At 40.8% G+C, this 18,195-nt stretch overlaps 1 protein-coding gene across 1 annotated transcript in view; it reads left to right on the top strand.

The window, feature by feature from the left end:
• The first annotated feature begins 8,628 nt into the window (after positions 1-8,628).
• Positions 8,629-18,195, top strand: part of TSHR (thyroid stimulating hormone receptor) — a 45,308-nt gene continuing 35,741 nt past the window's right edge. The window contains exon 1 of the mRNA XM_053980287.1: positions 8,629-8,801. Coding sequence (XP_053836262.1) covers positions 8,629-8,801 — 173 coding nt within the window. The remainder of the gene's footprint in view (positions 8,802-18,195) is intronic.

Here is an 18,195-nt window from a genome sequence, read left to right as displayed (position 1 = left end):
GGAGGTCTCTGGGAGACAGGCCCTAAATTTTCCTGAGTTCTATGAGGGTTTTTCTGTCAGTTTTGCACTTGGCAGTGGTCTTACTACTCCACAGACTCAACAGAATTCATCTATGAGCAAATTTCCTGCCCTAGTATTGTCTCTCAGGCAATCCCAGATAGGATGAGGAGGTAAGTAACATGTCCTGGATGTGACTGGTACATACACGAGAAGTATATTTACATCTGTGCTGAGTGTGAGCACATCTGACTTGATGCTAACACAATGTTCCAGTGGAAGCTGATGCCAGTGCCTGAGACAGACACACCAGGCGCAGCCACAGGTTCTAAAGACCGGGCTAACCTTGCGTGAGACAACAGACAAAGTAGCTAGTCAGCGAGAGCACTTGTTAGGTTGTAGCAAAAGAAGCAGAGGCTTCAAAAGGCTGTCTGCACACTGCTACATTGTCAGCTGCAGCATTGCACAAATACTCTTTCACATATGCATATGAAATAAAGCTTATGCCAATGATTAAGACATAGTTTTTTCATCCCTATCAAGTTAAGGCTTGCTTGGTATAAAAATTGAGATACTAAAAATTGTTACAGAAAACATGTAAGCCGGCATACATGCCAAGATTTCTGTCATAGTTTAGGAATGGTGTTCCTCAATTTAGTATTTCCACTGAAAAAACCCAAACCTGCTCCCTTACTTTCCACCACCCCTCTCCACTTCCCTCTGCCCCCCCCCCCACCCCCCCGCAGCGGGCTGTAGAGGAGAACTGGGGACATAAAAGATAAAGATCACAGGTTCACAAGAACAATTTACTGAAAACAGCAAAAATACTAATTACATATAATATAAAAAAGGAAATGATCCATGGAAAATAACCCTGCAATAATAGACAATACCAGATGGCTCCCTCCACCTCATTTCCTCAGCTGGAAGGAGCTCCTTTTTCCCAGAAGAGATTCCCTTTCTCCTGCACCCAACAAACAGCTTAGGTGGTATAAAATAACCTTCGGGTCCTGACCATGCCCCCTTCTGCCTACAACTAGGATAAACCCTGTCCTGACTGGAACCAGGACATGCTGGACTTTGTGTATCTTTGCTGAGAAAGATTCAAACCATCCAGGTCCCGCCACTCTCAACAGAGAAGAATGCAGCATTTCACTGATGTTTTCACACTCTGTTGATTCGGTGAACATCAGTATAAAGTAACAAACTGCTTGAAATGCCCTGTGGGTTTTGTACAATATATTTGGTGCCAACTTCTGGTGTCTTCTGTTCTCTTCCAAATAAAGGAATGAAAGAAAGAACAGGTAAGTGTGATAGGGTTGTTCATGAGGGTTGCTAATTTACCAGTGCAATGAACTGTCAGCTCAGTAAAGTCTGTTCCTTGTACCTGTGCATTTTGATTTACAGAGCAGATGGATGTAATAGAGGTTTTTTACTACACCTTTCTTTAGAGCAGAGAGAGGCCTAAGATTTGTGTGTGTGTATTTGGCACTGTGTCCACTGCCCTGGTGGTCCATTTGGCCCAGTATACTGTGTTCATCAGTGACAGCAGGAGGTTATATTGAGAGAGAGGCTACATACTATGATCTAACCGTCTGTAGTTTCTTCTGGCATCTACATTTGTCATGTCAGAGCTCATTTGTAAGAAGGCTGTTTCTTTTGGTGTCTGTTTACAGGCCTGTAGACCCTAAGTTTGTATAATCCTGTGTGCCTTCCCAACCTCCTAGCAATGATTTCTGGAAGCTTATTTCTGAGTGTGTGAAAAAGTGCTTTATTCCTACTCTATGGTTTTGCATAATTTAAGGGCTGAAGTTGCTGAAGACTGAGCTAAAGGCAGATTGAAAATCTGAATAGACTGTATCTAGAGTTCTGTTGACAGCTTCAGAAGACTTTCAGAACATATAAGGAACATCTGTCCTTCAAAAAAGCTGTTCTGATTCTTCCTTCAAAGAGCATGCACACATTAATTTTATTCTTCCTAGCAGTTTATACTGATGTACCCACTACAGTTGTCAGAGTCATATTTTTGGAATTCTCCTTTTGAAGATAAACAGTGTTGTGATTTTTTTGTTTGTTTGTTTATTTGTTTACTTTTGTCATAAGGATGTTAAATATGTGCATAAGATTGCTACAGTACATCTTCAGTTTGGAATGAGGATGATGAGAAATGATTTAACTGTGCACAACAAACCACTATACTAGACATAATTATAAAGAAGGTGTTTAACTTTAGAAGAACAGAACCCTTTTATTTTATTAGATGAATTTGAAAACATATATCACAGCATTCTGTTATCTGAGGTCTTATGTTGAGACAGTAACGTCATGGTGCTTGCATTTAGAGAGGCCAGCATGGTCTTTCTACTTCAGGTTAGTGCTGCTTAATTAATGCTGTTGTGCCTCTTGACTAATACAAATACCGATCTTGGCTAAAACCTTTAAAAAAAAAAGGAAATATTATTCTGAGCCATTACATTACTGCATATACATAAATAAATGTGTATTGAGTCTGAGGACACAGACCTTAAGGGTAGAAAATCCATGAGGACTATAACTTTTTTTAAAAAAAAATTTTTTATAAGCTTAAATTTAATTTTTAAAATTTTTGCATTTGTCACCAATGATACCTTTTCATGCTATACTACTTGTCCTCCGTGACAAGTCATTATTCATAGAGCTTTCAGGAGATAGTTTTGCTATTTCTTTCACAAGGCTATCAAAAAAAAAAAAAAAAGACAACACAAAATAAATAACTGTCCTACAGATTCATTCTTCCATGATACTCAGAAAATGAGTTCTTTTATGAACAGCTATCATAAATGCATAAAAGAGGAGAAGCACTATGTGGTAGATGAATTGTCACCTAAGTCAGTGAGCTTAAAAGCCATTTTTTATTTATGATTGCTGTAATCAACAATCAAACTCTTCTATTAAACATGCTGGTCTCCTTATTAAAGGAAGTATGTGCCATGATCCAAGTCAAAGAAAAGTGCAAGATCTGTCTGAAGGCTGAATTATTAGGGCAAATTCATTTATGCTAGAGGTTATTTCTAAGCCTGGATGCCCACGCAAGAGATGCAGGCAGTGCAGAATGAAGTCAAAGATGGCTAGAAAGCTGACTTTAGATGAAGAGGCACAGGGAATGTAAGCCTGAAGGAAAAAAAATATACAAAGAGAGACATAAGTCCATAGGCCCTGGGATGCACCCATGGCTGCTGAGGTAGCTACTGACATGATGAGGGACTCCAAGATAATTAATATCTCCATTGAGGAAAAACTGAGAAAGCTGGGCTGTCTAGCCTGGAGAAGAGAAGGCTTGGAGGATCTCATCCTTCTATATAAATACTTGAAGGGAGTATGTCCAGTGACAAGGCAAGAGGCAATGGGCATAAATGGAACAGGACTTTCTATCATCATCAGGAAACTCTTTTCACTTTTGAGGGTGACCAAACACTGGCACAGGGTGCATGAAGAAGCTGTGGATCTGCATCCTTGGAATAACCAAAAGCTGTTTGAACTGAACACAGTTCTGGGCAACCAGCTCTAGGTGACCCTGCTTGATCAGGGGCTTGGGCAAATGGCTTCCAGGGTCCCTTCCAATCTCAATTATTCTGTGACTCAGTGATTCAATAACTCTTTCTGTAGACAAATTTTCCTGCCTGAAAACAGCTCTCACCATTCTTACCTAAACTAATTGCTTAAGGCCAAGAGATAGTTTCATCTAGCTCTTCTCTCTGAGCGCTCTTAAGAATCAACAGCCTCAGCCTTTATAAGGCAGGTTTATAAGGCAGTACCTCCTCTTTATCCTGCAGCCTACTGGGTATCTCAATTTTCACAGTTTTTCATGGATTTTTCTTACAGTAAGGAAAAGCACAAGAGTTCCTCAATATCCCGTAACCATAAAACCCCATAAAACTACCTTGAAATAGAAGACTTTTTTTTTAATATGGACATGAATCTTCAAGAACCTAGAATAAAATTATTTTGTGTAGCTGTTCAAACACGTGATGAATGATGCTGTGTCAAAGCAGTGTGTCTAATGTATTTTTTTCTGACATGCCAGAAATTATTTGAGATACTGAAATAGAAACAGGTAGGAATTAGCATATTTTCCAAGTATGGGAAAACATGTGGATTAGTCAGGAAAAAACTCCCACCAAGTCTTTTAGTCTACTCTTCACTGATTTGTTTTCCCAGTTTAAACATTTCCTTACACAAATATTCCTAGATGTGGTTGTTGATACCTGGTGATCTATGTGGAACATCAATTAGACCTAAGTGTTTCTTTGTTAGAACCTGTTGTGTATAAACCTGATTTGTGTATAAACCATATAAGCAGTGAAAGGATAAGTGAGAAACCACATCAAATCTGTCAGATCATAATAATGTTGTATTTTTCAGAAAGCAACACAAAAATTATGGAATTCGGAGCCTTGCAGTGCTTGAGAGGATACGTACTAAATGAGAAACTCTGGCTGTCACTAGAGGGAGTGCCTGTAACAGTGGAAAAAGATGCTTGTCAGGTCTTGCTTTCTTTAAATTAATAGAAACATGCAGGCGTCTGTGAAAAAGAACCAGGAAAAAAATTATGCAATATACAGTGATTTAAAAGTGACTTTCTTTCTTATTTGTTTATTTGAATCAGAGCACAAGACAATTTAATTGATAAAAATTACTTAATTCTCTAGCCTTGGGGCATACAGGATTTTGCATCTGTTCTTAGGATTATATTTATAATTGTGGATGTACACTTATTGGTGATAATTTTAATACATTAACTGGTTTTAGTATATAAATGAGGAACATTTATTAATATTCTACAGGGTTGAAAAGTTGCCAGTCACTCTAAGCTGCTAGTCACTTTTCAAAACTGATGTGATCAGAACTATTGATTATTGTTCTGTTTTACAGCTTAAAACACTTGCAGTCTTGATTAAGATAAGCAACTGTGTTCCATCATTCCTTCAATACAGGTCATGTTTCTAAACCTCCCATTTTCCTTACTATCCTGTCAATAATCCTGTTTGTCAATCCTTCTTGATGATAAAGTATTCCAGACAACTCTATAAATGCAAAATGAAATGGAAAAATTTCCACATATTCCCATATTTCTGCCATGCAGGGTGTGACATATTGCATGTAGCTACCTGTGTTTTTCTATTCGGAATTTACATTCTGATCTGGAGTTCAGAGACCTCCCTAGCCTGGGGTTATCTGTCGACTTACAAATATACTCTTAATTCCCCCATCACTGAGCCTGTTCTTGATAAAGTTGAACAGAAGGACTGGGAACTGACTAGAAGAAGCCAGAGCATGCAATGTAAGGCTAGCAGCTCCCTCCGGGCCAGGCACCAGGAGCCAGAGATGATCCTCCTCGAGTGGCAGACAGGGCCTGGCAGCCCATTCCATCCCACCGGCCCTGCTAGGGCTGCACAGCTGGTGGGTTTTGGTGCAGCTACAACCCCAGGTACTGTCACCTCCTTGGGGAATTGGGACAAGCTAAGGCTGGGCCAGGATGGTGGCCTGCGTGTCAGGGCTAGCATAGCAGGGCCCGTGGCCAGGCAGGACAGTTGGAGACCTGCCCCAGTGCGGTGGTGCTGGGGCAGGGACTGATAGCCCTGGAGGCTGACACGGTCCTGGGCTTTGTGCAGGCTGGAGGAAGGTCCTAGTGGAGTCCAAACGGGAGCAGTCAGGTCCATCAGTGCTCTCAGCTCTGACAGGCTGCTCTAGGAGAGGACTGCAGGCTGTGAGCCAAGCGTGGCCACAGCACAGAGAGTGGCCTTGCCAACAGGACACAGTCCTGCAGCATGGACTCAGCAGGACTGGGTTCGTGATATTGGCAGCCACAGCAAGGCAAGGAATGAAAATAGATCCAGCGTCCAGATATGAGGAGCAAGACACACCTGGAGAGAAGACTACAATGTAGGTCCAAGGTCTGCCAAGGAGACAGGACTGGAGAGAAGATGAGACAATGCTACCTTCCACATAGGTCCCCAGTAAATGCAGGAAAACCAGTCATCTAGACAGGGCTGTAGGAATCAGGCTGGGAATGAGTTCAATGTTTGAATAGCTCAGGCCTGAGCTGACCCAGAGCCCCAGAGCTGTCAGAGAGGGTACATGGTGCTGGGGTGGTTAGGTTGGCCAGGGCAGAGGCCTGACAGAGGGAAACAACTGAACAGTGATGGCAAACTTGTAACCAGAAAATTCCTTAAACATGCTAGAAACTAAAATGCAAACATCATTTTACTTAGAATGTAACTTTTCTGAGTAAAGCCAGTGCCCACAGAAACACCGTGTGGTTAGCAACAGTCATTTTTCTCCCCAGATTCTGTTGATGTTCCTGGCTTAGAATGTGCAAGCCAAGTCTTGAAGCATTTAATTTTTAAAAATTATGGCCGTGGAAACCACATCATGAGATGGAAAAAGAAGGCAAGTCCCATAGATCCTGGCAAAAATCTCCCTATAGTACAGTTTGGCACTGAGGTGGTGTTTCCAGATCTGGGAAAGATCAGTGGGATTGAATGGAGCACACAGTACAGAGCCCTGAGCTTGGCCCACTACCCCATTCTGGTGATTTGCCCTCAGAGATCAATAAGACCTCAAATGATTATGAAATAATACCAATGTGTCCCATGACTGGTATAATAGGTGGATGAGAATTTTTATCTTGTCTATGGTTCTGAAAACAGGAAGACATGCTATGCCTCATGAATGCCAGGCATTCACCCCAGATGGGGTAGCAGCACAGAAGTAGGTGTGTTTCCACTCTCAGAATCTGTACTGCTTTGTGGCTTTCTTCTTCATGAAATGTGTCACTAGCTCTTGGCTGGGAAAGAACATGATCCCACTGCTGAAAGATGGCAACCTTGAACACCTTGGTAGCAGCCTCGAGCAAGCCAGTCTGGCTTACACCATGCTAGAGTTGTCTCCCTTAGCACTGACCAAAGTGGTGAACAGCTACAGAGCCCCATGTCTGACTTGGCAAGAATAAGTCACAACTTTTGTCTCATCTGTGCCTCTGTGGACTGTGTATCTCTCTTGTTCATCTGCCTTGAAATTCAGTGATCTGCCTGTGGCTTTGTTGTTATTTAGTCAGGTTGGTACAGACACCAAAATGTGGTGCTGAATGGTGGCTCTTATGGCTGCAGGTGAGTTACAGATGTGAGCAGTGTGTCAGAAGGACATGACTGAACAGGGCAGAGGACAGCCAGTGTTTCTAAGGGAATTCATGCAATGCAGTGTGAAATTCTCTAGGACACTCTTGTGGGCACTTCAGCTTGACCACTCTCTGGGACACCCCTAAGGATACACCATCCTAAATGGGTTAACTGTAACTGATGAGATTCCTCACTTACACAAGATCTAACTGCTTAACAAAAGCCTATAAGATCAGGATTTATATTATATTTCTTTATGGCCATAGTATCATTTGCTTACCTTAAAAGGATGTATTGAGGGGATTCATTACATTTAGGAAACACATACTGTTGAACTGACTTCAAGTACTTTTAAAGAGTTACATTAAAATAGTATCTGATGTATTGTACTCAAAACATTTGAATAATTCTAATGTAGCTGGAGGGGGACTAATTATCCAAGAATATTGAAATCTAATTTATACTGTGCATAGGTTACATTTTCAAGTTTCCTCCTCTGAAGATTACAAACATTTATGTTGATATTTTTCTTGTTATGTACCTACTTAAGGTAACAGTAATTCCACTTTATTTCTGTCAAGGTTAGATTCCCCCCCCCCCTTTTTTTTTTCTTTGGTGAATGGCTTTTATATTGTCTGATAATGAGAGAAATGCTACTCTCTTCTCTTTTGCTCTATCCTGTCATTTTCAAAATCACTCTTTTGAACTTTCAGCGCTTTTTTAACAGCTTTACATTTAGTCCATATCTAACTTGCAATCAGTGAATATTTGCTTATTGCAAAGGTCTGCTTTAACTTCACTGCTTTCACAGGTGAGTTAGTATGGCTCTTACTCAGCCCCCTTCCTCCGGTTCCTTTTTGCAAAGATGCCGGGAGGAATGGTCGGGGTCCGACGTTTCGCCGCTGCCTTTGAAAACGGCTCGACGGGCCGGTCCCGCTGCCGGCACGGCGCTCGCCCCGGCCGGGCAGGGCAGGGCTGGGCACGGTTGGGCTGGGTAGGGCAGGGCAGAGAGCCCACTCGCCCCGCGCAGTCCCGGCCGACCGCGGCAGGCGGCCCCGGAGCCCCGGGGCTGCGCCGGATCCGCCGGCTGCGGACGGAGCGCGGAGAGCGGCGGAGTCCCGGGACCGGCGCGGCGCTGCCGCGGTGAGAGCCGGGGAACGGGCGCTGCCGGGGAGCGGGCCCCGGGGGACCCCGCGGGAGGGGTGCGGAGAAGCGGGGGCCAGGTCCAGGATGGCCGGCGGGATGAGAGCGGGGCCGGGGGCGAGGAGAGGGACCCTGCCCGATGGCGAGGGCGCTCAGGGCTTGCTGAGACCTTTCCTGACCCCGCTTAGTGAGGAGGCGGCGTTGTCCAGCACAGGTGCCGCCTTTCCCCGGCAGCTTCTCCCGGCGGGGCAGCGTGGTCTGCCCGTGCAGCTCTGGGATCTCCTCGACTCCTCGGAGAAGCGGGGGGCAGAGCGGGAGCGGACGGCGGAAGATGCTGTGCCTCACGATAGCCTTCCACTTGCTGCTGCTGCTGCTGGTGCTGTGCAGCCAGGGTACAGAGAGGTGTCCTTCAGCCTTCTGCGAGTGCTCTGACTGGGAGGATTACAAAATCACTTGCAGGGACATCTACTTTATTCCCAGCCTTCCGGAGGACACCCAGACCCTGTGAGTACCTTGGGATGGTTTAGGGAAGCCAGCTGTGAGTATTCATACTTTGCAGGCAGGAGATGCTCTGAGCTGATGTTCTATGAGATGAGAAAGCGGTGAGAGGGGAGAGGTGCTGCAGGTTACCTGGGCGGTACAGGATAGCGGGAACGGCAGTGTGCAGACTCTGCGTGTGGCAGGAGGAGGTTGGAAAAGTGACTCTCAAACCTTAAAGAGCTGTGAAGAGATGGTTCATTGGATCTTAAGAGTTCTGTGAAAAATGTGGGAAAATAAGTAACTGGGCTGTTTCTGGGCAAAGTGAGCAGTAGGCTGGATTCTGTGTGGCAAGTGCTTAGGGGATGAAGGGAAGGAAACTTAGATCGAGCACAATTTTGTGATTAAAAACCAATAGGAACTGGATGTGTCACCTCACAAAGACTTCCACAAAATCCTCTGTGCATTTTCAGCTTCTTTGTCAAAGGTGGAAAAGAAAAAGAATCCGTGAGAATTGAGAATCCAAGCATACTGTCTGGGAGACAGGGTACTTCAGATGAAAGTGTGGAGTATGGCATAAAGCAGCAAATTTAGAGTTTGTCAAAGTGATAGAGTAATTCAGGTAGCTCAGCCTAAGTGTTTGGTACATTACAGGCACAGTAGAAGATCTTGTCTGGGTTCCTGCTGCCAATCCAGATGAGCATCTTGTGTCATATCTGTCAGTCAAATACTGTAATGAGCCTGAAATGGCACCTGTCAGCTACAACAGAGCAGATGAATCACTCCTGGCTTTTGCTTTGTTTCTTGAGGTACAAAAGTTTTATAGTCTCTATGGGAAGGTTCACTTATAAATATAGATTACTTTCTGATAAAGTAAATGAACTCAAACTCAGTTGATTTAATTGCAAGGTAAACTAGTAACAGATTGATTCCTTTATGTCCTGATAATGATTCTCAGGACTTTATATAAATAAGTACCATTAAATTATTTGCACTTACTTGAATGCTTCTCAGATTTTTTAACACTGAAAGTAAAAGCTTAAATTGGTCACTTGCCTAGAAAGAAAGAAAAAAATATTTATGTTATTTCCATTATTTTTGCTTGCCTTTAATTTTTTGGATGGTTAGACTGCAGTATTTCAGTTAATAAGATTTTAAATTATACAAGTTTTTTTTGTTGTTATACTTTTATATGCACAGTTTATTTAGGTTGAAATTGCAGCAATGTTATGACATGCACCAAGCAGTATGTTCTTTGAAATCTACCATGATAAGTTAGAAAATATAGCAGTTGCAGTTTATAGGAGAAAATGCCTTTGTACAGGCATTTAAAATAGTTAATAGAAACAATGAGATCACATAATGAAATTTGATACTTTCCTTGAAATATGCTGGTTTGATGGCTGAGAAGTACCTCTCTGCATACAGCTCCACAAATAAAGCACTCTGACCACTGGAATTCCAGGGTTTTAAACACCTGTAGTAATGGGGGCTGTAAAATAATAAGCCATTGTATGAAAAGAAAAACACCCTGTGAGGATCTTATCTCCATGGAAAAGGTAATTAATAAAAACAACAGAGAAATATTTTTCTGTTTATTTGGGGTGAAATGTAATCATGCGCAACTATTAGAGTGACCACTGCAAACTTCTCAAGATGCGTCCTCCCTGCCATGTCAAGAAAATATTCCAGGTAATGACAATTGTGATTTTATAGTATATGGTAGAAGCGGTAGAACGTGTGCTGCATAGTCTTTTATTTGAAAGCAAATGGGAGAATTATCAGAGGAAATAAGGAAAACAGAGCTCTTTTCACACACAACCTCCCCAAACAAACAAACAAAACATAACCCAATCAAACACAAAAAAAACCCCCGCAGTTTTTTACTTCAGTTTGAAGTTTTCTCTCTGGATAAAATGTGTTTATTTTCCTTCTGTTCTCTTATTTGAATTGCTGAAGTCTGGTGGACTGTATCCAATTCTGTAGTCCCTTGCTTTCTGCAAATGTCTTAATATTTCTTTCCCTCCATATGTTAAATGGGAGTCATAACATTTACCTATATGTGGTTTTTGTCCAGAGTGCTTTCAGATGCCTCAGACTGGATTATTTGCACGTGGCAGTTAAAACAACAGGCAGAATTTTGTGAGATTGTAAAGTGTGTGACCCCGATTTCATCATGTTTTCATCCTTTTGCTGTACAATAGGCAGCAGTTCTGAACCAAAGACAAAAGATTCAAAAATAATTGAAGTTTCTGTTAACCTTAAGAATAAATAAATGCTTCTTTGAGGTGAAATATGTAGCTGTACATGTTGCACATTTTATGTGGAAACTCTCTACAATTTTCCCTAAATGCAGCAAATTTGTTACTTTAGGAAAAGAAATTCTGCTTCTTGGTGGTAACGAGTGAACCTCAAGATTGCCAATTTAAAAACTTCTTTTGTGTGGCTATTCAGTTTTGTAGGGTTTGTAGGACTAAGAGACTGGTGAGTATAGGAACACTGTGCCAGCTTTTGGAGATGAGCTCTTTTCAATGAACAGGATCTTGAAACTCCAATTAAAGTTTCATTCTGATTATTCAGTCAGAACTGTTCTCATTTCTCTTTTACTACTTTAAAAGGATGGGGTGAACCATTTTTTTAAGAAATGCTTACAAGAAATTCCAATAAAAGTTTATTTCTAACTCTTTTAGTAGAAAAGTGGCATGAACTTAAGCCAGAAAAGTGTGTTTATTTTAAACTGTTATTTATCCAAATATAGTTAATGGAGGTGCTTATCCAGAATCCCTGAATGCATAGATATTGATCTTGGAGATGACCTTTTTTCAGTATAAGTTATTTTCTGTTTACTTACATATACAGATCACCAAACCCCTACTAAATATTTTTCCAAAGATATAATATTCCAAAGATATATATTGTAATATAATGATTGTAATTATATTACAATAATTCTTGAATTATTGTAATATGCTTCTTGGCATCATTATGATGACATATTCAGGTGGTATCACTATCCCAGCATCACCTCAATGCACTTCTCAATTATTTTCATTTTATAAATCTATTTCTAGTTGGTTTTAATTATTTTTCTTTGACAATAAAACTAAAAAAGTTTTGCTTCTTATTCAGTGTGCATTACATCTCCTGCATTCACTTACTAAAATAATTTAATCTTTCCCTTCCCTTCCCTTCCCTTCCCTTCCCTTCCCTTCCCTTCCCTTCCCTTCCCTTCCCTTCCCTTCCCTTCCCTCTCCCTCTCCCTCTCCCTCTCCCTCTCCCTCTCCCTCTCCCTTTCCCTTTCCCTTTCCCTTTCCCTTTCCCTTTCCCTTTCCCTTTCCCTTTCCCTTTCCCTTTCCCTTCCCTGTTAATAAGGTTTCCATCCTGTACCCAGGTGTTATTTTCATATCAACACAATCAAATTTGATTGAAATTGAACAAGAGGATGTTAGGCAAGGACAGAGGAACTGGTATATAAATAGATACAAAACCAGTACACTCTTCAAGAATATACTCTTCATTACATACTAAGCTACAGTTCTGCATTTGCTCCAGTAAATTTGCCATAGGTAGGATACTGCCTTTTGAATAATGCCCATATATTCTGTACATTCTGTAGGTAATATAGAATGGCTACACATTTTGAAATAATATTTTAGTTGCAATTAATGAATTTAAAAAAAAAGGTGGTTATTTTCATTTGTAAAAGTATTTGACTATTTCTGAAGACAAAGCCAGATTTGAACCTTTTTAAAATAATTATTTTTTTTTTTTACCAAACACCATTATACTTACCAAATCCATGAAATCATTTTAACAATTGCCTTTCAGGTAATGATTAAAATTATTCTATGTACATGGCTGCAACATAAAGTGTTTCCTAAATACTGTATTTTACATAAAACTAAACTTTCTTGTCAATTCTGATGCTTGTTATTATATTTACCTACATATTTTGCTTAGAAAGGCGTTGTATTGCTTCTATAATCCTGCTGTTGACGTACAACAATCCTGCATTTGACATACAGTAGGTCCAATACACTAGGTTGAAAAATTTGTATGTATTATTGTCTCAGTTAAAGTGAAAGGATTTGTTCATAATCCCAATGGTGAATTTATGCATTGTTCTAAGGGTTCTTGAAGTAAGGTACAAACTGCACTGCTTTACTGTACATACACAGGCCAACTCAAAGCGAGAAGATGAAGAACAGGAATTAGGGACTAAGGGAACAGAGAAACTACTAAAGACCAAAATAATATCTTGTGAATGTTGAATACAATATTTTCTTTCATTCCTTATCAGTCATTGTATCAGTAACATTTCTTGTACATTTGGAACATTTAAATTTCCTGGCACAGAAACCTATCAAGTGCTAAGAACTGTACAAGCACAAACCAAAAAGCTGTTGCCATTCCTAGTAGAAACAAGCATTACTTCAGCATTTTTGAACTACACACATAGTTTTGTCAACAGAAAGCAGGAAGACTGCAAGTAATTCTTTTTTAAATGCTGAGAAGAGATTAACCTCAATAAGAATATCACACATTTTTACAGGAGACACTGGTGATAAGGCAGTGGAAATTAATTTGTATAATTTCCTTGTTTGAGAAGATGATGAGTTTTGATCATTATAGTAGCAAAAGAGTAGTTTATACCAGAGTTAAAAACTCTTATTTTTGGAGTTGATTCCAACAGTGGTTTAACAGACTGATTCTGTAAGTGTTACACTACACTGAATCTTGAATTGCTATTATAATCAGTTTTCATTACAGTGTTTTCTTTTAACATAACGTTTCCAACCCATTACACTTTAGAAGCACACAACAGCCTTCTCTTGAATTGGGAAACAGAGCTTATTGATACATCTGTAAAAGGAAAGAAAATGCTTAAATTTTACCAAAAAAGAAAAATCCATATGACTACTAAGGAATAATTTAGAGATTTTTTTTTGCAAATAGCTAATATCAGTGGAGAGGGCAACTTTTCATGAATCTGACTCGTACAGTCTGTTTATATATTTGCAAAATCAAGAAATGTTTGGTGTTTTCCTTAACATGGGTTTACAGAACCTCCAAACAGTCTATAAAAGGTGATTATATTTTGATAATTGGACTGTCTCAGGAAGTGTTTTAAAAATGTCTAAATTATCTGCCTTCATTACCAAGTGTAACTGAAACTTCCCACATGCAGTTCAGAGAGACTACTGTGAAATGCTAATCTTCCAAAACAGGAATAGGGAAAATGAGATACAGTCTCAGTTCCTCAGAAACTCAGCTTTAAACAGGCTTTTGTGTTCTGCTGGACTCAGCCCTTACATATTCTTATGTTCACAGAATACACATTAAAGAGTCTCAAAAAAATTAACAATATATATTGTGAAGCTGCTAATAGCATAGCAGCTTGCTATGCTATTAGGTGACTACTATGTGGTAGTCAAAATTTAGAGAGTAGAAAAAGTAGCTTGTTTTACTCAAAAATGATAAATGAGCCATCTGCAAAAGTCCATTTTATGTCAACACCTTCTACTCTATTCAAGATTGTGCAAACCAGCCAGTGCCATGATACCTTACCCAAGTCAATGGGAAATGATACTCAGGATTTTGCAAAGTGCAATGCTATGGACTCAATTTGAAGCAATGAAAGCAGCTATAGTAAACACTACAATTTAAGCCCAAATATAGGCAATGAGCTGCTGACACATACTAAAAGAACTCCAGCCAGTGAGTGTCATCTGTCTGAATGTAAAGAAACAGGCATTTTAAATGGCACTTTTTCCAAAGAAAGGTTGAATCACACAACATGAAAAGTTTGAGCTAGTTTTTTCCCACAAATAACTAGATACATAAATATAGAATTGAATAATTGAATTGAATTGAAACCTAATACTATAATTTAGCATGGAATCATACAATAGTTTGGGTTGGAATGTACCTTTGAAGACCATCTAGTCCAACCACTTCTTCAAGGAGCAGGGATATCTTCAACTAGATCAGGTTGGTCAGAGTACCATCCAGCCTGACCTTGAATGCTTCCAGAGATGATTTATCTACCACCTTTATAAGCAATCTGTGCCTGGGTTTCACTACGGTCATTGTAAAAATGTCTTCTTTACATCTAGTCTGAATTGACCATCTTTCAGTTTAAAATCATAACGCCCTGCAGTATTGCAACAGGCACTACTAAAAAGTGTGTCCCCAACTTCGTTAGAAGCCCTCTTTAAGTACTAGCTGCAATAAAGTGTCTCTGGAGCCTTCTCTTCTGCAGGCTGAAAAAGCACAGCTTTCTCAACCTTTCCTCATAGAGAGGGTTCCAGCTCTCTGATCATTTTCATGGCCCTCCACTGAGCCCACACCAGCAGGTCCACATCTTTCCTGTGCTTAGTACTCCAGAGCTGCATGCAGTACTCCAGGTGGGGTCTCACTAGGGCAGAGGGGCAGAATCCCCTCCCTTGCCCTGTTGCCCACACTGCTTTGCATGCAGCCCAGGATATGATTGGCTCTGCAGGCTCCAAGTGCACATTGCTGGCTCATGCCCAGCCTCTCATCCACCAGCACCCCTAAGTCCTTCTCAGCAGGGCTACTCTGATCTGTTCATCCCCAGGCTGTGATGATACTGGGTGTTGCCCTGACCCAGGTACAGCACCTTGCATTTGGTCTTGTTGAACTACACAAGATTTCCATGTGTCTATTTCTTGAGCTTGTCCAAGTCTTTCTGGATGACATTCCATCCTTCAGATGTATCAACTGCACCACTAAGCTTTGTGTCTTCAACAAATTTGCTGAAGGTTCACTTGACCCAACTATTTATCTAATTGATGAAGATATTATTCTCTGCTGGGCACAAGACTTGTGTATTTGCCCACTACTGGGCACAACACTTTTCACTGTTGTCCATCTGGACACTGAGCCATTGACCACAACGCTCTGAATGTGACCATTCAGCCAGTTTCTTATCTAACATTCCACCCATCAAATCCATCTCTCTCCCATTCAGAGAGAAGGATGTTGTGGGGCACTGTGTCAAACACTTTAGAGAAGTCCAGATAAATGACATCTGTAGCCCTTCCCTTGTCCCCTGACGTAGTTGCTCCATCAGAGAAGGCCACTGGGTTGGTCAGACAAGACTTGCCCTTGGTGAAGCTGTGCTGACTGTCTCCAATCACCTCTCTGTTTTCCATGTGCCTTAGCATAGCTTCTGGGAGGATCTCCCAGGAACAGAGATGAGATTGACAGGTCAATAGTTACCCCAGTCCTCCTTTCCACCCTTTTAAAAGGTGGGTACAATGCTTCATCCTTTCCGGTCACCTGGGACTTCACCCGATTGCCATATTAAAACACTACACCCTCATATATTTTCTTGTATTGTGATCACAAACATACCTATTTCATTACTTTTGAACTAAATTTTGATTTTGACCTAAACCCGGTACTGCTACTTTTTTTACCCTGCTATAAAACGTACTCTAACTACCACAGAGAAGAGCTGTGTTTCTGAAATATTGAACTAAAAGCCTATAAATTGCTGCAAAGAAGGTTCAAACAGGACAATTTAAATGCAGGTGAAGCCGGTGGGAAGAAACGATGATGTCTGACTCCAGTTCAGAATGCTAAATGATTTCTTTATTATAACTATACTATAATACATTAATATACTATTTAAAGGAAATACTAAAACTACAAACCTATTTGTTCTAACTACCATATCTAACTCTCAACTCATGACCTTCTCTCGCAAGTCCAGACACAGGTGGATTTGACTGGCCATCAGGCTCAAACAATCCTCACCAGAATCCAACCAAGCAATCACCCCAGGTAAAGAATTCTCCAAACACATTCCACATAAGAAAAACAAGGAGCAGAAATAGAAATTGTTTTCTCTTTCTTTCCTCTCTTTCTCTCCTCCTGAGAGAGAAAGAAATGTGCTTGCCACACAGGACCATAAAATTTCAGAAAAGAGCAGTCTGAAGAGGCTCACTTCCTACAGGGAAAGAGAGTAAGAATAAGCAGTAATTGCTGGCTACTATTGCGTTTAATCAGAGAACCAGTAAGTGCCTAAAATTGCTGCCAGCTGCTCGGCAGAGGTCAAAAAGTCAAACTGAATGTTAGGAATTATTAAGATAGAAATATAGATGAAAATAAAGGAATTTTTTTTGCCTCTGATCGTGTACATAGCACCTGCAAGAGGACATTCAAATGTATAAAATTATTTGCACACAAAAAATAACTACATAACAGCCACTAGCCTGTGTTTCCTCAGATCCTCCTTTTTGCCTCACTACAAGGCGTGCATGCTGCTTTTCTTTTTCAGACATAACCTGCCTTGATCACCATGGTATTTCAAAGATGCTAGGGTAGCCTCAGAATGATATCAACCAGCACCCTCATTGCCCTTAGGTGCAACATTTCTGGTCCCATAGACTGCTGCATGTCCAGTACATTTCAGTGTTTCTTTGGTCTGTCCTCTACTCCAGGTAATGCTTCATTTCCTCAGGCTGCACTGCCAGGCAAAGCACTTAAGAGGCCTGGGAGCAAATAGGAAAAAAAAAAAAAAAAAGTTGCAGAGAAGTGGCCTGATTTTGGCTGGAATAGAATTACTTTTCTTCATAGTACCAAGTATGGCGCTATGGATTGGATTGGATTTGGATTTGTGCTGGAAAAAAGTTGGTGATTCAGGGATGTATTAGTTATTGTTAGGCAGTGTTTAGATACTCATAGCCTTTTCTGCTTCTCATACTACTCCACCAGGCTGGAGGTGCACAAGGGGCTGGGAGGGGACACAACAAGCTGGCACTTTGCTTTGTTGAACCTCATACAGTTGCCTTGGGCCATCATTCCAGCCTTTACAGGACCCTCTACAGAGCCTTCCTACCCTCCAGCAGATCAACGTTCCTGCCCATCTTGGTGTCATCTGAAAACTGTCTGAGGATGGGATCATTCCTTCCTGTAAAGTATTTTTTTACTCAAATCCAGTCAGAAGCACTGGGTGATCACAAATTGAGCAAGGATAAGCTTTGTGGATTGGTGTTTTCTATTTGCTATAAATTGGCACGTAACCAACGTAAATTCTTGCCTGTCAGTCTGAGAGTGTCCATACGTACCTCAGTTTGTAGGAAGAGGATACATTAGCAGTAAGAGCTTACTTTCAGTACATACTTGCCCTGAGCACTGACCTGTACAATTTCATTTTGAAGGAATCTAGTATTTATTTCATTTCTTAGGGCTGGGCCAGTTTTGAGGGATACTTTATGTTATTCTGTTGGACTGTTAGTTGTACGAAAGCAGCTATGTAGTCTTGCATATTCAGAAGTGATTCCCTACTTGCAGAGTTCCTTTGCTATGTGAATCTTTCCCTCATTCCTACTACACTGGTAATACTAGCATGGGACACTAGGTGGTAATCATCTTCTGGTAAGCTCAGCACGAA

This window comes from Vidua macroura, chromosome 6, assembly GCF_024509145.1.
Source record: "Vidua macroura isolate BioBank_ID:100142 chromosome 6, ASM2450914v1, whole genome shotgun sequence".
In the NCBI taxonomy this organism is placed as follows: domain Eukaryota; kingdom Metazoa; phylum Chordata; class Aves; order Passeriformes; family Viduidae; genus Vidua; species Vidua macroura.
Note: the sequence above shows the minus strand (reverse complement) of the source record. Positions and strands in the feature narration are given on the sequence as shown.